The sequence below is a fragment of the Motacilla alba genome, chromosome 1A (genome assembly GCF_015832195.1).
Source record: "Motacilla alba alba isolate MOTALB_02 chromosome 1A, Motacilla_alba_V1.0_pri, whole genome shotgun sequence".
Classification (NCBI taxonomy): Eukaryota; Metazoa; Chordata; class Aves; order Passeriformes; family Motacillidae; genus Motacilla; species Motacilla alba.
The window spans coordinates 54723529-54746564 of NC_052031.1; the positions used below are offsets into that span (position 1 = coordinate 54723529).

A 23036-nucleotide genomic window follows, 5' to 3' on the forward strand; every position below is an offset into this window, starting at 1 on the left:
ACCAAGATGTCCATGTGGCCTAGGGCTGCAGGACAAGTACCAAATTCCTTGGAGACCTGTGGAGAAGGGAAGTGCTGGGAGAGGCCTCCAACTTACCCCTCGTGGTGATCCTGCTCCAAAGGCTCGAGTTCAGGCAACCACGCAGACCCCAAAGAACTCCCGTGTGTCCTGGAGTCCAGAACACCAGGAATTCTCTCTACCTCTATGCCCAGGGACTTTGCAGAGTCATGTAGTGATGGAAGCAGTGTTGGTATTCAGATTTTCTCAGGGGCAATTGTCATGTGTGCTGTGCAGCAAATTTGTAGATGTGGCTTTTTTTACATAGCTATTTATCCTGAAGACTGGGAAGGCTCAAACAATTACTTGGAAGGCTGGAAGTTGCTCACAGCATCAATGGATTATAATGTCCCTTCACCATATTTATGAGCAGAGAGACATTCAACTGAGAGACATTTCCTAGCAGACCCATAAACTTGCTGCTTCTACTGAGCTTCACATCATGTGACTCAACAGAAACCGTAAAAGAAAGAGTGCAGCGAAGGGTGAATCAGTCTTCTATTCATGCAATAAAAAGTACTGCTTGGAAAAGTTCAAACAAATGGAAATTGCAAGACCTTTCTATGTCTCAGTTTCCCCATCAGTCACAATCTCATCTTCCACAGAGATGCTGCTCACACAAGTTGTAAATAAAATGAGTCATAGAGCTTTTCTCCCATTTATCCACAAAACACCTGCCTCACTCCAGATGTTACTGAATAGAAATAACCAGAGGGGACTTTGTTTTAAACACTAATCACCAAGATTATATTATTTAAAAAAAAAAAAAAAGCTTGGTTTTACTCGTGTTTTTAGTGTAGTCACACTCTGGGATCAAGGGCTCCATTCTACTTGATGCTTTACACCAGCAGTTACTGTCTTGATTGGGTGACAAAGCATGGGAATTTCATCTGGAATAACCACAGAATATCATTCAAGCAACAGCATCTACTGCCTTCCCACATGTCATTGTTAATATAATTCCTGCTCAGTAACATATTAAGAGGTGCTGAACTCCATGAGAATTTAGGGCACTTGGAAAGATCAGCTCGGAAATGCATGGGGACTCACAGACAAATGCCCTCAATTGCTCCCTGCTGCCATAAGCGGCTTTTGTACTACAATTTCATGGCTGTTTCATGCTCATTCACTTCACACTGATAATCTCACAGGGCCACTGGCTTCCCCAGAACCCAGCCCATTTCAACCAGCTGAGCTTCTAAGTGGTCCTTAGTCTCCTTTCCTGCTACAGAGACATTCTGCAGAGGCTTCATTCCTTCCCATGGCACCATCCTGTAAGGAGTGACAGGACCAGGGGGAATGGCTTCAAACTGACAGAGAGCAGGTTTAGATTGGATATTGGGAAGAAATTGTTCCCTGTGAGGGTGCTGAGGCCCTGGCATAGGTTGCTCAGAGCAGCTACAGCTACCCTATCCCTGGCAGTGCCCAAGACCAGGTTGGATGGGGTTCTGAGCAAGCTGGGCTAGTGGAAGATGTCCCTGCCCATGGCAGGGAGATGAACTTTAAGATCCCTTCCAAACCAGACATTCTGTGATTCTGTGATCCTCCCCCACCCTCAAACAAACAACCAGAAGTCCCCTAGGATGTTTTTATTAACTCTCAGTGTGATGTAGAGGAGTCAGTCACATCCTATCAGCCACGATGCTCTCAAAAGATACAGCTGTTTTAATTGCTTTGTCATCATCACTGCTTATCAGTGTTTCACCATGGAGAATAAGAAGTCCTGGGGCTGGCTGTAAGTTTTGGTGCAATTCACACTTAAATGGAGGAAACTCACCTCCAAAGTGTACATGGATTGTATTAGTAGAAAAAAAATTCTGTTGTGTGGTTTTAACCATGTTCTGCACAAAGTAAGATACACAAGAAGACTTAAAGTATCACAGCAGAGATTTACTGTAAGAGAAATAAAGACTTCATTCCCCTACACTTCCAGATAATATTTATCTGCAGGAGGTTTTAGGTTCTCTTGTAAAAGCAAATAAAGCCTGGCACATATTTAACTTTCACTACAGTAAATCATATTTTCTGATGTTTTCTAAATAGCTTTATCACAGAAGTGTTAAAAAACTCTGGAGAAGAGTAGGAATTAAAAAGTTTGCTTGGTCTATAGATGTCTCCATGAAAATGGACCTTTTCCATGTATCTTAAATAGTATAAAATTAATTCTCCATCTTTCATTCATGTTTTTCATAAACTGTTCCATATTAAGTTCAAATCTATGCACAGGAAAAGAGAACCATTTAAGTCTTCACTAAAACAGCAAAATGAACAAAATAAAGGATGGTCTTGTCTTTATTTGTCTCATTTTTTTAATTATCTTAAAGCAATATACTCTGTGTGATCACAGAACACTGTTCAGAGCCATTCTCCAGAGCCAACAGATGAAAATATATGTGGCATCACTTCAACGCATCTCTCCTTTAAAAGAGGTGGGTTTCTTCCATATATTGTACTACAGTAGAACCTGATAGGCAAGATTCTTTCCTTCTGGCCAAACTGAAGCTCTTATTTGTGTAAAACTTTATCAGATGTGACTAGGAAAGGGAGACCCTTAGCTGGTTAGTTCAGAAGAAATTAGTTATTTTGGCTTGCACCAGGGCATTTTTCATTTTATATAGGAGCAATGAGCTGCACAAATACAGCCAGTGAAATCTCTGTTCCCATGTTCCTCACATTTCATATTGGTACCCAAGTCACAGGAGTAAGAACTTAATAAGTATTACCAAAAGGAGACACAGAACTCAAAAGACCAACACTACCCCACTCTGCTACCTGTCTGCCAGTCCCAAATGTTCCAGCCAGGACGTGGGGTTGTGTGGACACACTGATCTGCTCTGGGCTGCTCTCTGCCTTGGGGGATTTCAGCAGCCTTTGGAAGGTGTCACAAACAGGTGAGATCACAGACACCTGCAGGCCAGGAGAAGCACATCCCAGTCCTGTCAGACAGACTGCAGGCTTTGAATATTCATTACCAATAGTGGCTCTATACCCTGCTGTGATACCCAGCTTCCATTTGCTACATTTAATTAATAATTGAAGGTATTGGCTCCCATTGTTTCCAACTGCTCTTCAGGATCCTCAATAAATAGATTGATACCCTGGATTAACACAGCACAGCCTGAGCATCCGCAGACCCTTGACTGGTCTAAGGGACTGACACAAGAGCTCCCTTCCCATTTCTGAAACTCCAGAGACAGAACATGGTTTCTCTCCAACACTCAAAAGCTACCAAAGGATGAGACCAGCACATGAAATATTCACAGGGCAAACAGACACAGAGCCAAAGCACATCAGAGCAGAACTCCAGGCCTACCCAGACCCCAGGAAGACTTCACGGTTTACACTCACACTGAGATCTTATTGCATTTCTTATCCCAAGTGCCAAAAAGCTGCCGTGCTGGAGATCAATTCAACATTACCCTAGGAGGACCAAAAGAGTGGGTTCAAAATCTCCACACCAAACATACAGACTTGCTGGACACTCAGCAAAAGCTTCACACAAACTGTGTGTGTTTTTGGTAGGCTGGTCTCAGGACAACAAAAGGCAGTGGTCTGGTTCATGCCACTTTTATGTCTCAAACACTGGAAGATCAATAAAAGCATAAAGGAAAAAGGTGCAAAATGTTAAGAGCCAAAATACCAGAAACCAATGTGGCATGAAGTCAATAGGAAGACATTAAACCATCGTGATTTATTGCACAAATTTGTTCAAGACAAGAAAGTTTGTGTCAGAGCAGTGTTTTCCTCACAGGCAAAAAGATTTCCCATTTGGTGTTTGGAACCCTAAAGTTAATCCATCCTTCTGTTGAACTAAACCAACACAACAGGGTGACTCAGGGGTCTCAGCTCAGCTAACAACACCCAGTTCCAGCTGCATCCCTACACTCCAGTGACTAATTGTGGATGTAACACCAGAAGTGCACAGCCCTCTAACATCACCCTGCCACTGCACAAACCCTGCAGTACTCACATCTCTTCAGGACTTAAATATTAAATACCACAAGAGTTTAAAGCCTCACTAGCTGTAAATATTCTTGTCTTGCAATTCAAGCCATTTCTTTATCATTTAAATAATCATAACAAGGGCATGTACTCCAAGTAGCAAGATTATTTTTAATTTCTCCGTCTAACTTTCCAAATTCCATCAAAAAAGATTTTAAAAAATGTGCAACTGAAACAACCAAACTTAATGATACTAATTGAAGCCACTGGTGTCAGAGCAGAGGGAAATAAGAATATCCATGACTATTTCAGGAACATTTGCAAGTGATTTATTTGCATTAAAGGCCACAACAACAGCCAAAGTCCAGCAAATCAGGTTTGTTTGGCTAAACAGAAAAGCACCAAAGAAAGCTACATCCATGAAAGATGGAATTGGCTTGTTTGGGGCTGAAGATGAATACTGGAACACACTGAAAACAAAACGGAAGACTCAAAGAAGAAGGCAAAGATACATCTAAACACCTACCATTGCCTGAGTGATTTCACTTGAAGGCAGAGCCTTGTTGCCAGTCTCAGCTCCCATCATCAATCCAGAATGTGTCACGACCCAGCTGCCACAAGAACCTAAAAGATCCTTCATTCAGAGTTTAGTGCAGAATTCTGCAGATTTGTGTTCAGGATGGCCAAACAGCAATGAGCTAAACATTCAATAAATTAAAAACATTTTTTTTTGTCCCCAACCTGAAAAAAAATAGTTAAAATCTCTAGTGTATTCTCAATATTCATGACAAATGAACTGGAGGATCCATCTGGGTATCAGCCTAGGAGATGTGGGACTCTAAATACCACTTCCACTGCACCTGGGTTTCACTCAGCAAAATTCTTATTCACCTGAAAACAGGCAAGGGAGGATGAAAAGGGTGAGGTGACCCATGAAATGCACGTGTCCTTAACCTGTCCTCCTCCTAAGGATCAACCAGTGCTTTTTCTGCAACTCTCCCTGTCACAGTGACAACTGCAGGCTCCAGAGCCAAATCTGCTATTGCTCCTACCTAGTGAGAGGAGGTCACCAAATATACCATCTACAATTAGTTTCTTCTGCTAGCTGTAAAAGGTTTCTATTCAGGAGTTGCAATTGTCTTCTCATTGGAATAAAATGTGAGGTATTTTAGGAAGCTCTTAGAGGAGCTGAGTGGATTGAAGTATTGTTGTGCTAATTAAAGCTTCTTTGATTTTCCAGTGCTTAATCTAACACTCTGTAAAGTGAGCATTTTTATAGCAAGGCCAGCCATGGGAGATAATGGAACTCCAAAAGCACCCAGTATAAGCCTTGAGCACAGAATGTTTCTTATCTTCTTTTCTCCACAGACTGAGAAAGAGCACGAAATTGTGGTGCTTCTGCAGCCTTCTAAGGGGAAAAGACACAACCCTGTTTACTCCTGTGGACTCTGGATTATTTCAAGAGCCTGTATCTGGCTGTTGCAGGCCAGAGCAGCTGGTCTTGGGAACAGCCCTGAATTAGATGTCTGACCTGTTCTGGCAGTCTGACTTAAACTGCCAGTCCTGAAGGCACATGCTCCAGATGCTGCATGGAATGGGATGGGCAACACCCTAAGACTAGGGAAGGGTGCACCCATTAGAAAAGTTTGGTTTTGCTTTCAGAGCTAAAAGTTATTTTATGGCTTGGAGGAGTTTTAGGATTCTTATTCACTGGAGAGTAAAGACCTGGTTTCTGCATGGCAAGAGAGTGCATATTCACACCTGAGATCCACACGATTCCATAAAGCAATTGTTTTGTAGCCATTAATCAAAGCAGTACACAAAACCTGACCAACTTCCAAGATTAACTGCCAGATAAATCAAATTTATGTTGAAATCAACAATATTATACAAAGAAGGTAACAGGAAAATAGCACCTTGTTACTGAATGGACTCAGTTCCTCTCTGTATTGAAAGTCTTCTGAATTTTTGCTCCTCTTAGAACACACTTGCCAGAGCAGCTGAAGAAAAAAGAAGCTTATTCCATGGATCCTCATTTCTGTTACCTAAGCTATACCTACAGAGACACATTTTTTCCCCTCAGTGTAGGATGCTTTAGAGAGAACCTATATAGGAGGTGGCTTGGTGTAACCAAAGGAAGGACTCAACATCCAACTTTCTTGTAAATTATGAAGTATAAAATACAACATAGGAGGATTTGCATTTTGAGTAAAAAATCCCACATATTTACTTTTGAGATCAAGTAAGGAATCAACACAGAGATTCAACTAACCCAGTACACAGTGTTGGTTGGTTGGATTTTTTTTTGTTGTTGTTGTGGTGTGGTGTGTTTTTTTCTGGTTTTTGTTGTTGTTGTTTCATGGAGTGATTTTAGAGGGCAAAATCATGTCCTAGGACCTGGTCCTGAATGCACAAAGTTTCAACAGGATATAATACAAGCTTTGCTAAGAGCAAATGGGAGAAGATCGCTGCTGCAGAGAAGATGAACAAGCTTTTTTTTTGTTTGGGTTGGGTTTTTCTAAACACAAAAAAGAGAAAGAAAGAAGCAATGAGACTTCAGACACCTAGAGCCAGCAAAACTCAATGACAGTGATCACCTCCTTGACCACCACAAAGCAGCCAACAACAGACAAACAGCTTAGACCAGACCCATTTAAGATCACTGCAAATCCTTAGTGACAACTCAACAAAACAATTTCAGACAGTTTGTAAATGATATTCAATCAACTCACTAAACACTCGAAGATATCAATGAACAAGAGTTTCATTGACAAAAGCTTTTCTTGACCAAGAAGTCAAAACAAGTCAGGCAATAAAATCACAGGATGGGCCACACAAAATGTTCTGCCTTGTATAAGGTCAGGATATTTTCATTTCATTTCACCAATGTGTGATCAGTGCTCTGTGTGCATCCCACTGTTGGAAACTGCCCCTGTCTGCTGCAAAACCCATCTCTAGGTGGACTTCCAACACACAACAGCTTTGGCACAAAATAACAAGCACTTATATCATTGCCTCCTTTGTGAATAACACAACACTGGGACATGGCATGCTTGGCTCTCCCGGCGCACTCTGCATGAAACACACCTTGATAAAGCAATTTTCCACGGAAAACAACATCAACTCACTTGGATTTGCTGACATCCAACCCAAAGTCCATGGTCAGTCACACAGTGGTTTGAAACCTGGTTACAAGTCTGCACTTAGATGATAATGTTAATACCCACAAACCTTTGGAGGGTGCAGTCAGTATTCATGGCCAGTAGGTTTAACCTGATTTTGGTGTTAACCTGTTTTGGTGTTTAACTCAGATTTGGTGGGACTGAGTGATATCTCAGTAGGGAGTGCAGCACAGTTTGGCCCCAGAACACCATGCAGGGCTAGGTCCAAAGCCTGCACAAGCCAAACCTTTGGATTAATTGCACTGTAAAGCTTGAGTTATCATTTACAAGCCTTTCAAAGCCCACAGCCACATTTCCCACTCACTGCATTACCATTTCTTATACCACTCAGTAGGAAAACCGTCAATAAAGCAACCATTCATTTCAGACAGAACTGGCCAATAGTGACAACAGAGAAACCAGACTCCAGAAAATAACCAGACAGAATAAACCTGGGTAAGATCCTTAAAAATTATCTTTAATTGATGCCAAATATGAACAGATGAACGAGTACAGAAGCAGGTAAAACTGCATAGATGAAAACTATGCATTTCAAATAGTTCAAGAACTCATAACATCAGATGTTCTAAAAATGGTAAGTCAAACAATTTCATTATTTGGAAGTAAAATGAGCTGTAATGTGACAATGAAGTACATACTTGACCCAAAGTATAAGCGATTGGTAAATGGTAGAAATAGGTACAGCTGTGTCAGCTTAAATGGTTTGTTGCCCTGATGGTGCACTTTCATATGGAGACTATTCGGTTTATATCTTTCACATTGGCAATATTTGATCTTTAAAGTCAGAGGTATGTCTGAGAGGCCATTTACAGTTCTATTGACTGTTATTAATTTCAAACCGACATACTGCAAAAACCACAATGTTTTACATGTAAAGGAAAGGAAAAAAATATTTCATCATAGCAGGTTATAAGTAAGGGTTTGCTGAATTTAATAATAAAAATATCATTTTTACTTTTGTACAAAAGTAAAATATATATTTGATCCCAATTACATTCTAGAAATGTCACTGAAACAATAACATGGATCAAAGACTGATGCACCTAAAGGAACTGAATGCAGCGTCTTCATTTTATTATAGAAACTAGAAATGGAAGATGATTTTTTTAATATATAGCTTGTAGTGATATTTGTAGAGCCTGTGAACAGGTGAAATATACAGAATTACACAGATATTAACAGAAACCTTGAGACAAATTTCAGTTAAGACCTCAGTTTCATTTTATTTCCTTTGAAGATATCAAAGCATGCTATGCCTTGACAGCATAAATTGTTGACCTCACCGATGGCAAGTTCACCTGCACCGCTGCACTGAGTGAAACTGTAGAACACCCTGAAGTTTCTTGAAGTTTCTTTTCTTTTTTTTTTTTTTCAGATACAAATACTGATACCTTTAAGAATACTTGATAAGCATTTCAGGAAAAAGAAATTCCCTACACCTGATTAACTAAAGCCAGAACAGAAAACAGAAAAAGAAACTCAGCCTGAATTCAGTCCAACCAAAACTGAAGTGTAGGTCCCTGGTTAAAGCATCTCAGAAAAGAAGCCTGTTCCAGACTTGCAGGAGGCTGGTCTGGGACAAACTTGCCCTGCTGTGCAATTGCAAGGACAGCTTTCCAGTTCCATCCAGCTCTGCAGCTGCCGAGGCTAAATCACACCTTGGAGCTGACTCTGCATCCCTGTGAGTCTGAAATTACTCTGAGAATCACTGTCATCAGGCTGGTGGAAGCCTACAGGATCAGACCATTCCTGGAAAAGCTGCAGTACCTCCCTCTTCTTCAGGTTAGGGGAAAAGATTAATCCAGAATGGCACCCCTCAAGCAATAGTTATCAAGGTAGTATTTGGAAAAGAATACATTCTTTCCATGTATTGCACATGTATGCAGAAGATTTTGTTCTAAAATACAACTTTCCACCTTTTTCTAATAAATTTCTGGTGTTCCTGACCTAGTGTTGGTTGTGTTTTGTTTAGTAAATGCACATATAAGAAACTGCACTGTTCAAGTGTGGACTGTGGAAAAGTGAAACTTGCCCTCAGCTCCTTAAAATCAGGTGGTTTTGAGGTTACACTTGGGCTGCAGCTCTCTCACAGTAGAAACTAACTTCTGTACTTCTGCCTAATGAAAACAATTGTCCCTTGGTGTAGAAAAAACCCTGTCAATACAAGCTGCCACTGCTCCTGTTGCCAGTTTGGGCAGCTTCAGCCTACCAATGAATGACACACAGCTGGTTTGCTAAGAAGAGTCTGATCTCTGAAATCTCCACGTGGGCAAAAACCACTGCTGCAAACAAGAGGACTTTGGCTGAATTTTATCCTGTCTCCAGTGCTTCGTTCTGTCTCATAAGTGCTTGTCCATGTGACTAACAGTACATCAGGCTAATGCCTGTGCAGTTCTGTAAAGTGGAAATGAATTTCCTTAGGCCGCAATTGTTTTCGGCTTCCCCGAAGGCAGCACTGGTGTAAACCAGGAACAAAGGGAGGGACTCACCAGAACTGGCACCAGGATCAAGTGTTAGTTTTCCCCTCAGTAAGCCAGGCTGTGAATCTGCAGCAGTCATGTACTAAGAGTTTCGGCGCAGGTGGGACCCCCTGCACAATGGGGTCACTTCCAGTACATCGAAAGATTACTACAGGCTTATCTGTCTGAATGGGCTTGTGAGGCAGATGAGGTAAACTGCATTAAGCCCCATTGTGTTCAGAATTAAAGCAGCCTTAATTGAATTCAGGTTACTTCCCTTTCAAAAAGAATGACTCCAAATCAGATTAAGGTTGCTTTAATACTGCAACAGAATGTCCATGCTGGGCTTTAAAGCAGTTTAACAAATCTACTTTAAATGCACACCTTTCATTAATTCGGATTAGCTCTCCTGAAGTCCTCAGTGGAGATAAGGCTTAGGACACCCAATGCAGGGAATCTGCATGGGTTTGCTAGGATGCAGTGAACTCACAGCCTGGCTAACTGCACTCCAACTTCCTCATGAAAGTGACTAAATCCAGTTCATGGCCTGTGCTGGAGCTGCCACACAGAGGGTTTAAGCTCTCGGCAGTCTTGCAGCAAGCCCTGAGTTCTGTGAAGGAACAGGGTACAGAGTCCTTCATTTTCACTCTCACACTTGCTCTTCTGCCTCTCCCTAGTGCTCTAGAGCTAAGTATGGTAGAACCAGATGAGGAATTCTGGGACAGATACCAGTCTATGGGATTCCTGCCCAATGACTCTCTGCTCCATTCCTGCCTCTGCACTGCAGTCCACTGCTGCCTTGCCCTTGCCAGGTAAATTCCCTCACCCCTTTCCCTGAGTGGATGAAGGAAAAGCTGCACAAGACCAGCTAAGAAGCACAGAGAGGCACAGAGCAGTGGATGATGGTGGGGGTGTGGGGAATGACTCCTTCTGCTGGAAAAGCTTTCTTCCCCTCACCAAACTAAGACTGCCATATCCACTGGATTCCCTGTCCAGCATAACATGGGCATCACTTCCAGGAGGTCCCTACCAGAGGAATTCTCTTGAGTCTTTCAGAGAAGCACTACACTGGCCATCAGCTCATTTCCAGTCCTCTTCCAGTTACATAGAAAACCCCTTAGAGTCCACGTGTGGCTAAAAGAAATATAACGGCCAAAAGGAAAAAAAAAAGATATATAAAAAGAACAAAAAGAAACAAAGAAATAAAAAAAGGGATGCTTGCTGATAAGAACAGGCAGTTTGTTAAGTGCACCTTCAGGCCCACAAAGACATTTCAGCACTCCTGTGTAAAGGGAGTAAGAACCTTGTTTTCGGTGTTTATTTTTTTTCTGTCAAACTTGTCGAAAAGGCATGCCTATGCTACATGAGGTCAATTCCTGTTTTCCATATGGGTTGAGATCCTTTGCAGTGAGCTATAAATGGACAAAGCAACATTCAGGCTCCCCAAACCATGAGTTCTTATGATCTGTCCCAGTCTCTTGACAAAGAATCACTGCATGCAGCACTTTTCTCTGTGCATAAGCAGAATGATCATCACTCTGCGCATTAAATTAAGGTGTGCACACCCAGCTGGGGCAGAAGGTACCCAAGTGAGGCCTCATCTCTCAAATGCATCCTTCTGATCATCGGTCCCATAGCACTGAATTGATTATTGCTGTTTAATTTAGTCAGATGGTGGTTTTATAAGCAGAGTGCAGCATTCAAGTCCATTTTGATATCAGAAGTCATATCCTCTGATTCAAGAGTTTGGGAAGATCAGGACCACTGGAATTTAACAGGGAGAGAGGTGTACAAAGGGCAAGGGGTTGAGCAAGGGACAGGAAAAAAGCTTTACAACATCTACCTAGAGGATGTAAAGCCCTGTTTTATCTGATGCTTTGCACTTTTTGCAAGAATTGGAGCTCCTTCAGTTCTTGATCTTTCTCATCACTAAGATTCACAGAAGTCACACAGTGAGAAATAAAGTCAAGTCTTTCTGGAAACCTAGCAGGTCAAGCTTGTGCGTAACTGCAGAGTTAGGGTTGGTTTTTAACTCTAAGTCTTTGATTCTATTTTATATATACCTGTGCCTGCATACGTATGTGACACACACAGGAGCAGACATATCTGTACACCATGGAAGGAGATGTGTTCAATAGCAGTTGGCCACATGCTAAGTGCAGAATGAAGATCCTCAACTTTGTCCATTTGAAAAATTGAAATTAGTGCCTATATGTTCATTCAGATCTTCCAGGGCCTAGCAGTCAAGGCTGGCATGTTGCAGAAGATATCTTCTCCTAGCATTGCTTCCCTCACCAGGAAATGATGGAAGTACAGTAAGATCAGAGACCAGGAAGAAGAACATGGCTCAAAGGCTGTGATGTGATCTAAGATCTGGAAGAGGATGGAGCAGACATGGATGGGAGGGCCCAGCAAAGACTTTCCCATCTACCTGCTGGGGAACCTAAGGGAAAGAAGAGCACAGTCCTCCAGTCTGGTTGCCTGACTGGGCGATGCCCAGGCTCCTGTTTCTCCTGCGCCCTGCCCTGCAGGAACAAGCTGCCAAAGAGCCACCTCAGGGAAAGGAAGGGCAGATACAGTGATGGCAGTGATGTCTCTATGAACAAACCGGGGAGACCTGAAGCCTCGCATGTACACAACTAGGAGTTATTTGGCAGAAGCCAATGTAGAGCCCTGCAGCATCAGACTGGCTGGGGGAAGGAAAGTATTCTGTGGGCACTGGTGATCTCTGCCTGCCTCTTCTGCATCCCTCTCACTCATGCTTGATCTTTCTATCCCTAAACCATGATGTGCCAGTAGACAGCACAGGACACTCCTGACACACAGGACTGACTCCTTGTCCTTTCCCTCTGTGTTTCTGAGCCACTCAGTTCCTGGAGGCACTTTCAGCAGTTTTGGGGGGTGTAAGATAAAGGCACTGCGCAACTCTCTCAATCAATCTGCTGAGTCTCTTCAGTGAGTTTTGGAGGGGATACAAAAAATCTCAACTGATGACAGCAAAAGAAACCAGCTGCTGCAATTCGGATGTATATAATAGATAAGTTTCATTTACATTCTGAGAATGCACCAAAAAGCATGCATCTGCACCTTTCATCTATAGAGGATACTAGGTTTTTAGCTGTTGCTATATATAACATGACTTGTTAGTTTTCCATATAGCTTTCCCTTTGAGGGATAGGATATGTTCCTTTCCAACAAAGCCTGAGCAAAAGCCAACACATTTCCCTGAGCAATGCAGGAAAATAATCAGGTTTCTCTAATCAGTTCATTCAGGCCCTCAGTCTATCAAATAATTTTTTTTTTGTTTTTATTGTTATCATTATTGTTGTTATTATCATCATCATTACTATTATTATCATTGAATTCATGCACTAATTAATTCAAGTTACACTTTAATCAAATAGGCCATAATGCTGAATATTTGAACATGCTTTGATCTCCAAAAGTTATTGTTCCCATTTGATTAACATATGCACTTAAATACAGTACTTTAAATTACTAGTCAACGATTTAATAAATTAAGGAGTGCACTTCTGGTGAATGCAAATCAGAAAGAAAAATAAAAGAAATGAAAAAAGAGAGGAGAAAGGACCTATTTTTAGAAGATTCAGTTCAAACGAAAGCTTATCTGCTATTGACTGAGGTAACGTTTCAAGCATGCGATCGTAAAATAAATAGTATCAAATTCAAACATGCTTATATTAAACTCCATTGTGCTATCTTGCAACAGAGGGGCTTAAAGTTTTGTATCCAGTTCCAAACGGGGAGGGGGGGAAAAGTGTGTTTCTATCATCTGCATGTGAGAGGACTTAGCAGCATTGCAGATGTTTTGTCTTCAGTTTTGTTTGTTATTCTCCTTTTAGGATATTTCTTCTATGGACAGCAAAAGACATCAGGCTTAAGTAGGTTTTTTAATAAGGTGCTGTGTGGATCTATAGGTTGGAGGGATGGAATCTTTCACAGAGGGAGTGGAAGGAAAATTTGCACTCCTTCATAAACACCACGGCAAATGCTTGACGCAGGTTTTGGCTGATTTTTTTTTTACTATTATTATCTGATGCACTTTCTTGCAACTGTGTAGTTTTGCAAATTATTTTTACTGGAATCCATGCATATGCTTAATAGCTCTAAAAACTGTCTTGCTTAGTTGAAGATAACTTTATCCAAAAAAAAAAAGAAAAGTAAAAAAAAAAAAAAAGAGATAGGTGGTGAGGAAAAGTTTAGGTCTAGCTTCATAATGGCTTAAAACTAAACTAGTTCAAATAGTTATCATTTGCCAGGTGGAAAATGTTTTTTTGAAAATAAACAAAATTTTATCTTTTATGGATCCTGGAAGCTTCTTTATCACAGAGCAAAGATTTGCAATGCAACAATGCATTTATGAGGTAAATAAAGCATTCAAAGACTATCAGTAAAGCATCTACAAAGTGTGACTGTGTCACTAAAGTCTTCAAGCTGTGAGTGGGGATTTTGTTTTGGGTTTTTTGTTTCTTTGTTTACACATCAGTCAGCAGCTTGCTTTTATTAACACAGTTTTGGTTGGCTACAGTGCAGTTGCCAGTTCTGAGATTAGCCTCTCTAAAATTGTCTATGCTATTATTCATATCCTCTTCAATTTCCATGTACTCAGATTTGCTGATTGTGGACGAGCTGCGGCGACTGAGATCACTGTCAGATGCTAAATTAGGGGAGCTAACGTGAAGTAACTGAGCCTGTTCTTCCCCTTCTGTTTCTCGGTGGTAGAAGTAGTTGAAGTTGGACACGATGACAGGTACAGGCAGGGCAATTGTCAGCACACCAGCGATGGCACACAAGGAGCCTACGATTTTGCCTCCAATTGTCACAGGGTACATGTCACCATAGCCCACAGTGGTCATGGATACCACCGCCCACCAGAAAGCATCAGGGATACTTGTGAAATGAGACTCAGGTTCTTCAGCCTCAGCAAAATATACCGCACTAGAGAACAAAATCACCCCAATGAAGAGGAAGAAGATTAGTAAACCTAGCTCTCTCATACTTGCTTTGAGGGTCTGTCCCAAAATTTGGAGGCCCTTAGAGTGCCGGGAGAGTTTGAAGATTCGAAAGACTCTTACCAGTCTGATGACTCTCAGGATGGCCAAGGAGGTGGCCTGCTCTCCTTTCTGAGTCCCCTCCCGCTCGGCCATCTCAGTGCCCAGGGTGATGAAGTAAGGGATGATAGCCACAATGTCAATGAAGTTCATTATGTTCTTGAAGAAATCAGTCTTGCTAGGGCAAGCAAAGAAGCGCACCACCAGTTCAAAGGAGAACCAGATGATGCACAGGGTCTCCACAACAAAGAAGGGATCTGTGAAGATGTTGGATTTGTAGACCTGGGTAGTGTTGTCAGTGCGGTGCACTGTGTACTCCTTGTCCTCCTTCAGCTCAGGTAATGTCTCTAGACAGAAGATCACGATGGAGATGAGGATCACCATGACAGAGACTATGGCAATAACCCTTGCCGGCCCAGAGCTCTCTGGGTACTCAAAGAGGAGCCACACTTGGCGCTGGTACTCCCCCTCCGGCAAGGGTCTCTCCTCATCTTTAATGAATCCTTCATCTTCTCGGAACTTCTCCATGGCCTCTTCGCCCAGCTCATAAAATTTTATCTCCTCAGAGAACATGTCCAGGGGGACATTGACGGGCCGGCGGAGCCGCCCCCCGGACTGATAGTAGTAGAGGATGGCGTCAAAGCTGGGCCGGTTGCGGTCAAAGAAGTACTCGTTGCGCAAGGGGTCAAAGTAGCGCATGCGCTTCTTGGGGTTGCCCAGCAGCGTGTTGGGGAACTGGGCTAAAGTCTTCAGCTGTGTTTCAAAGCGCAGTCCCGCAATGTTTATCACCACTCGCTCACAGCACTCGTGGTCATCGTGGGCAGCGGGCTGGTAGCTATCCTGGGGGTGGCCAGGTAGCGCAGAAGTCTCATCCGTGTTCTGTCCAGCCATCACAGTCATGGTGGCACAGAGGAAAGGGGGCCAAGGGGCAGGGGAGAAGTGAGGGAAAGGGGGGAAGAGGAGGAGGATGGAGAAGCACAGAGAGACCCAGGGTGGTTCAAGGTGGGGGGGGGGGGGGGCGTTGAGGGGGTTGAGGTGGGGAGCTTGAGGAAGGGGTGGAAGTGGAGCCTAAAGGATGGAAATACCCAAAAGGGGAAAAGAGAGGCGGGATGAAGGGAGAGGCATCAGGGATGATGGGAGGATGAAGAAAGAGGGAAGAAGTACCTTTAGGGGGGGCAGAGGGCAGGTAAGGTGAGGGGTCCTGTCCCCCACACCGGGAGGCTGAAGGTCTATGGAGTGCACCCCCAGGCTGGGGTTCCCCTCCCCAGCCGTCTCCTTCAGCCTTTAACTTGATTCGTCCACTTTTCTCTCCGGCTCGACCATCGCCGCAGCTGCTGCCATGAAGCTACCACACACACACACACACACACACACACACACATAAAATAAATAAATAAATATATAAATAAATATATAAATCACAGGCTGGCTGGGAGGTGAGTCCTTGCAATGCCAACTCAGCAAATTTCCATCACCTGCCTCTTCCTTCCCCCCTCCCACCACCACCACCACTGCCCTGGTCCTCTCCTCTTTTTTGTTGGGGAGAGAGGGATGGAAATACTCTGCTTTGAAGGCATAAAGCTCACTTGCAGGATGGAGGCTGCCAGGGAAGAGAGAAACAGTATAAACCAGCCCCCAAGCCCCTCCACATACATACACACACACACACTCAGGCACAATGGATTGGCTTTCACATCAGCAGGAACATCCTGTTCTGCCCACTACAGCAGTACATGTTCTACGCGTTCATACACATCCCTGGACATGAACCAAGGCCTCCGAGGCAGGAAGATGCCCTGAAGTCATCGGGAGGGCTTCCCAGGAAACTTCAGCGGGGTCAGCTCCTGCAAGGAGTCTCCCGAGCACCGCACTCCCCACTGTGGAGACTTTGCTGAGCACTGACAGCTTCATCACACCAACTGGGGGGGGGGGGGGGGGGGGGGGGTGGGGCGGAGATTAGGAGGGGGGGAGCAAAGCATCTCCTCTCCTGCTTTGCAGCAGCTAAAGGTAACTGAGAGAGAGACAAGGGGAGGGAGGTCGACACCCCAGACCCAAACCGTCCAAAATCGAGTGTAACATAGGCACGGAGAAGGGGCTTTTTCTTACCTGCTCCGGGTGAGACGCGCCGCTTAGGAGTAGGAGCCAGTGCCGGAATGCGTCAAGTCGCCTTGCAGCAGCATCCAAAAAAAGCCAAATCAAAACAAAAACTGCAGTGGCAAACTTCACCCTCTTCCTCCTCCTCTAGCGCCCCTCTTTATAACGCAGTGATCGCTTTACAAGGTTGACTGCGAGACACTGAAATATTCATACACTGTCTTAGGCTGCGCCAAGGGCGAGTGGGTTTAATTAGTTTTTGCTGAGAACCGCAGTGGGGGGTGGGGGGTGTGCGTGGAAAAGAGTGCAAAGTACCTTTTCCAAAAGGCTTGAGTTAGTCAATAAAATCAAGGAGTCCTGGATAGATGCTGGCTCTTCAGCTCTGTTCACTTAGGACAGCTGGAAAAGGAGCTGGGCACTGGGCAGCGGCGGCGGAGGAGATGTCAGAGCGCCGCAGCCCTGCAGCTGCATCCCCGGAGTCAGTCTTGGCTCGTCCCGGTAGCAGCCGCGGCGGAGGCAGGAGGAGGCAGGAGCTGGACGCGTGTGGCAGGAGCGAGAGTGCAGCTGAATGCATAAGAGCGAGGAGCAAACTCGAGCCATTTCTTGACGCTGCAGTATCAGCAGAAACCTGAGAGCTGTTTGGTGCAGCTCGGGGATCGGGAGGGCGGGGGAGCCGGGGGCCGGGGCCGGCAGAGGAGGGAGGGATGCGCGCTGTCCCCAGGCCGGCCGCCCCCGCACGCTGCGAGCCGCGCCCCCGACGCAATGCGGGCGGCCCCGGGATGGGGCTGCTTGATGGGGCTGCGGGAGCCAGTGGGGTCCCGGGCAGCTGGCAGGGGAGGCACGAGCAGCCCGGACAGGTCTGCCGAGCAGCCGCTTCCCGACGCGCCGAGGGACGGCGGGACAGCACTTGGTCCCCCCGCAGCACTTGCGGCGGAGCGGGGCCGCACATTCCGCACGGACCCCGGCTGCGGCCCCGGAGGGCGGCGGCTGCGCCTGCAGTGCCCGGAACCCCCCGGCCCACGGCCCGCCTCGGTACCAAACTGGGCTGCGCGACCGTAACCTCCTGGACACACTGGTGGGGGCTAAATCCCGAGAGGAGTGGGTGGAATTGGGAGGGTTAATCGTCAGGCGGGGACAGTGCCCTTTCATGCTGTTTTATCCCACCGAATTTGTTTAATTGATGAATCACATAACTTCGAGATGGAAAAGACCCATTATGCCATCAGCTGGCCTCTCCTGCCAGCACAGGATTGTTCCCCACAGTATATGATCACTTACATTATATAAAAGCCTGCTGCTCACTTTGTCAGGGCGGGAGCGGTGCGGTGATCAAATACAACCCGTGCCTGTGTAATTTGAAGCACTCCACAGCTAAGTAACACCAAGTCCGTGTTTAACAGACCTGGTCTCATTAGCTTTCCACTGCATAATACATTATCTTCACTTAAGATCACCACCTTGGCAGTCCAAAAATGCTTAACCACCTGACCTCCCTGTTGGTTTCTGTCTCTTCTTCCCTTCTCCTTATTTATGCCAATGTTTTGTAATTTGGGGTGAAGTTTTTTGATGATGTTGTGGTTTATTTTTAATTTTTTACTAGAGCAAAAACTATTCTAAAGTCCTCTACCCCTGGCAGTGCTGCAATCACAGCTAGTTAGCATGCTGCATTCACCAGCCCTATGGAAACATAAGTGCAGAGAAACAAACAGATTTCCTGTCTAGCCTGGTACAAGGGTGAGTTTTGCTGTTGTTTGGTTTGTTTTGCCTTTTTTTTCCAGTATCACATATGCTGAAAGTTTTGTGAGAAATTTCTGGTGAAGTTGTGAGCAAGAGAAAAGACTGTTTCTGCCATTCCCGGGTAAAACAATCAAAACACTAAATAAAAAAAGAGAGTTTCCTTCCAGTGAAAAATAAAACACAATTCTGTCTGAAGTTCAGCAGCTCAGCATCAGCACCCAGCCCTGGACCCTGTGAAAACTAACCCCCCTGCAAAAAAAGAAAGGCTGTTCCATCATCTAAACTAACCAGGCTGTTTTTCAACCCCTTGAGAAACTCAGTGACAGCCTTTGAGTCAACATCCTCTTATGGCAATGAATTCCATGCCTGGGTGACATGGCAGGCTGCAGAGGACTCTGGGAGCTCTGCATTCAGTGCGCTTGGAGCTGCTGAGCAGAAGGAGCTCTATGAGTGAGCACTCCCCCACCTCTGGTGCAGTGCTTTGTCCCCCTGTCCCAGCCCAAAGGACACTCAGGAGTGGGCTGAAAATGCAGATCTAACAAGCAGAGGCCTGAGCTCTTGGTGCTGCTGTGCCCTTGGCTTTCTGCAGGATTCCAGACAAGGCTATTCTGCCTAAAAGACATTCTGTTTTGCATCTGGAAAACAGGACTTAAAAAGTGCTTCCTTTGCCTGTCACAGCTCCTTAGGCTGCTAGTTTCTGAGAGCTGCCTTAGCACAGCAGAACCCAAATCCTTGTTGGGAGTTATGTGCACACCTGGCACAGAAATAAAAAAACAGGAGTGATAGCAACCTTAGTTTTTCCATTACAGCTAAAGGACAAACTGGGATATTGCTCTCCCCTCTCCTCATTTTGAATAGCTTTGAACTGTGGAATTTTTCTTTGCAATCCAACTACCATTTCTGACAAGCAGTCATGCTGGAAAGGAGGGATCTTTCTAAGTGGGCTATTAGCCGCAGGGTCAATAAATTCTTGTTAAAATACACAGACTAATGAGCAGTGTAACTAGGGCTTGCAAGAAGGTCGTATGTTATACATCATAGTGCTAAGTACCTTCAATTAAATGTTGAGGAATGGAAGAAGAATCCAACTTGCTGCCAGATTCAAAGTCAGGCTGCTGCTATTTCCTACCTTTTACATTACAGAAAATGGCCAGCAGCAGCTGAACTGGTCATCCCCCCAAAGAGCCACACTGAGAAGTTCTCTTCAGGAACAAAATTTTTTCGAAGGGAAACTAAAAATTGTAAAAAACTTTGCAGCTTTTTGTGGTGGGAAGTGTGGTGGTACTGATGTGATGAGAAAGAACAGCATTTTTTAATTTTTTTTTTGTTTTGCTTTTCATTTTAGAAAGAAAGAATTGAGTTGATGATTAAAAGTCCTTGTGTGTTGTGAGGATTACAAAAAAAATTAGATTGAATGAATGTGAATCTGAAACAGGATTTAAAAAATCAGCATTGTCTTTACACAGTGAAACAGACTTTAAACATTGTCACCAGGGAACCTGGGAAATCCTGATTGAAATTAATGGATGCAGAAGCACAGTGTGATTCTGCATGGATTCTGAGCATGGCCTCATTCCTATGAGTGTCTTGAGTGGCCCCCAAAGTTTCTTCACCTGAAAGAGACTTTTTTCGTGATAAAAACCATTGTGAAATCCAATGGCACAGGATGTCTGGTTGCTTGAACATTGTGGATCCTCACAGGCACTGTAATCCCAGTCCATTGGGTTTTCTTCCTTGAGGGCAACAAAGAATCCTTTAAAAGCTTTTAATCTTTTAACACTGATTTATGATCCTTGCTAATATTCTTCAGTATTATTATTCTTCAGTATATTTTTTGTGACAGGGATAATCAAATCTCACGCTTCAAAGAATACTGATAGCTGATAGAAGATGACAACTACTTTGGTTCCCTCTTGTTATATAATTTCATTTTTTGTCCTGTTCCCTTTTAAAGCCTTAAATATGGGCCATTTGTGATCAAAAAAGCCAAGGAGTGGAACTAGTCCTGTTGCTACACGGAGAGAGGAGAGCTTGGGAGTTATTCCCATGAAGAAGGAAGCAGAAACTGCCCTTACTCATATGATAGTTGTGCCATTAGGACCAGCCTGGAGAGAAAGGATGCCCCTGCCTTGCCTCTATATCCCACATCATTGTATTGGAAAGGTGCAAAGTGAGGCAACAGGAGAATGGCTGGGAAGGGAAGAACAGAAAATGTTCTGTATTTGGTTGGGGTTGAGCTTTCTTCTGTCCTTCTCAAAAGCAGTTATGTAATCAGAAATGGAAACAAAGTGCCAATCCACCCCTGAGCATATTCAGGTTTTTAACACACCAGACTTTTTTCTTAACAGGAGCCACTTTTGGCTTCCCATAATTGGATGACTTAGTACAAGATTTTATAAAAGCACCGCAGCAAGAATATATTTATCAAGAGTGCTGCTGCCACCAAGTGCAGAGAGCAGCCTTTCCCTGTGTCATGAGGGATGAGTACCACATGAAGCACCACTGTCAGAGAAGGGAAAATGTGAGGAGGTCAGAGCACCACCAGAACAAGCATGTTCCTGTAAAATCCCAGAACCAGTCCTTGCAGTGGGTCCTTGCAATACACAATCAAGTAGTCAGTTTTGGGAAGTCTGAGTTTGCTCCTGTGTGAGTTCATTTGCAGGATGATTCCACCCAATAAAAAAAGATTCTGACACATATTTAAACAAAGCCCCACCTCATATGACATTGAGCTGCCCCGGAGTGAATCAGAAAGTGGTGATGTTTTTGAAACAACAAGCTTTGTCGGGAAGCCCCAAGTTGAGGCTGAGTGGTGATGAGTGATAGAATCCCATAATCATAGAATGGTTTGGGTTGGATAGGAGCTTGAAGATCATCTCATTCCAGTGCCCCTGCCATGGGCAGGGACACCTTCCACTAACCCAGATTGCTCTGAACCCCATCCAATCTGGCTTTGGACACTTCCAAGGGTGGGGCAGCCACAGCTGCTCTGGGCAAACTGTGCCAGGGCTTCAGCACCCTCACAGGGAAGAATTCCTTCCCAATATCCAATATAAACCTGCTCTCTATCAGTGTGAAGCCATTTACCCTTGTCCTGTCACTCCAGGCCCTTGTCCAGAGTCTCTCTCCATCTTTTTTGGAGGCTCTTTTCAGGCACTAGAATGCTGCAATGAGATCACCCCAAAGCCTTCTCTTCTCCAGTTTGAACAAACATACCAAAGTGTGCCTTAGGAACTCAAGGCATAAGAGGATACTTCCAGTGCTCAAATAATCTACCAGTCTTGCCATAGCCATAATCACAGCTACTCTACAAAATCAGAGCTGGGTTTAGCCCTAGCTGGGCTGCAAGGTCACCTGCAACAGAACTCCAGGAACACTCATTGACAGCAATGTTAGACTGCAGCAATGGGACTTAGAGTTTATAGCAAGGATATTTTAAGGCCAGTGGACAGTTGCAATCTCTTGATGAGCTGCCATGAAATATGGCACGTTATCACTTGGTCTTGTGATAAAGAACACTGAAAATCCACTCACATCCATCACTGAGCAAGGCATGTGGAGAAAGAAGTCCTCATGGGCTTCATTTAGCCTTCCCAAAAAGTGTTGCCTTATTGTTTAAGCAGGCTGGTGCCTGCCTCAAAAGCTGACTGCAAACCTGAAATTCAGGCTACCCAAACATGGTAGTCTGTTGGCATTCTCAGTCTTACTGAGGGAAAATTCCTGAAAAGGAAAGATGTAAAGGACAGAGGTGAAGAGACCTACAGAGAAAGGAGCAGACTAAACATCAGTGGCAGTGAAAAAGAAAAACAAGAGGTAGCTGAATAAAACAAGAATCTACACTGATGCCAAACCAGTGTCTACGGATTGAAGTCACCAGTCTTCAGCAGTAATAGAAGTCAGGCTCAATTGGGTGTATCAAATTCAAAAGTGTTCAGTGTTTCTTAGGAATCGGGGCAGCCTCTCACACTGGATTCATGATTGTCTTTACTATACCTGACAGAATGTGAATGCTGGAATCATGATCATGTGTGCTCCAGCAGAAACTAAGACATGCAGTGGAGGGATTCCCAGGCACCAACTGGAACTGGACATGTTGAAGAAGAAGGAGCCCCAGCCATGATTCCAGACCCTCAGAAGAGTGTATTAGACTGAATGCAGATAAGCTGAAGCTTTCAGAGAACAGTGACATCTATGAACTCTTCAGTGTTTCCAATTATACTTCAAAAACCTTAGAGCCACAAAGGAAATGTCCAGAGCGAAAGTGGTGAAGGATTTCTAGTGGTTCACAGAGAAGATAAACTACTAGATTCTTCTTTTTGTCCTCCTGCCTCTCAGGACACAAGAATTATTGAACAAGTTATTACACAGAGACAAGATTTGGCAGCAGTCAGGGCCCCATGTGATAAGGTAAAAGAAATCCAGTGCAGGGCATCAGTCCCAAATTGCTATAAACCCCTGGAACAGACAGAGCCACAGAATGCTTGGACCTTGCT

General features: G+C 44.1%; 1 protein-coding gene and 1 long non-coding RNA gene across 3 annotated transcripts; one reads left to right on the forward strand and one right to left on the reverse strand.

Annotated features, from left to right (window-relative positions):
* Positions 1 to 1537: 1537 nt before the first annotated feature.
* LOC119707972 lies at positions 1538 to 13816 on the forward strand. The gene is made up of 2 exons (XR_005258920.1): positions 1538 to 2486; positions 5368 to 13816. It is a non-coding gene; the product is annotated as an uncharacterized LOC119707972 (long non-coding RNA).
* KCNA1 (potassium voltage-gated channel subfamily A member 1) lies at positions 8540 to 17475 on the reverse strand. 2 transcript variants are annotated; one of them, XM_038153663.1, is made up of 3 exons: positions 17122 to 17475; positions 16819 to 17007; positions 8540 to 16057 (listed from the first exon to the last, which is right to left on the reverse strand). In XM_038153663.1, exon 3 carries the CDS (start codon positions 15610 to 15612, stop codon positions 14137 to 14139), a length of 1476 nt encoding a protein of 491 aa, XP_038009591.1. In that variant the 5' UTR covers positions 15613 to 16057; positions 16819 to 17007; positions 17122 to 17475; the 3' UTR covers positions 8540 to 14136. The 2 variants fall into 2 exon arrangements, with proteins under 2 accessions (XP_038009591.1, XP_038009590.1); XM_038153662.1 differs by having other exon boundaries at positions 16819 to 17475.
* Between the last annotated feature and the right edge of the window lie 5561 nt (positions 17476 to 23036).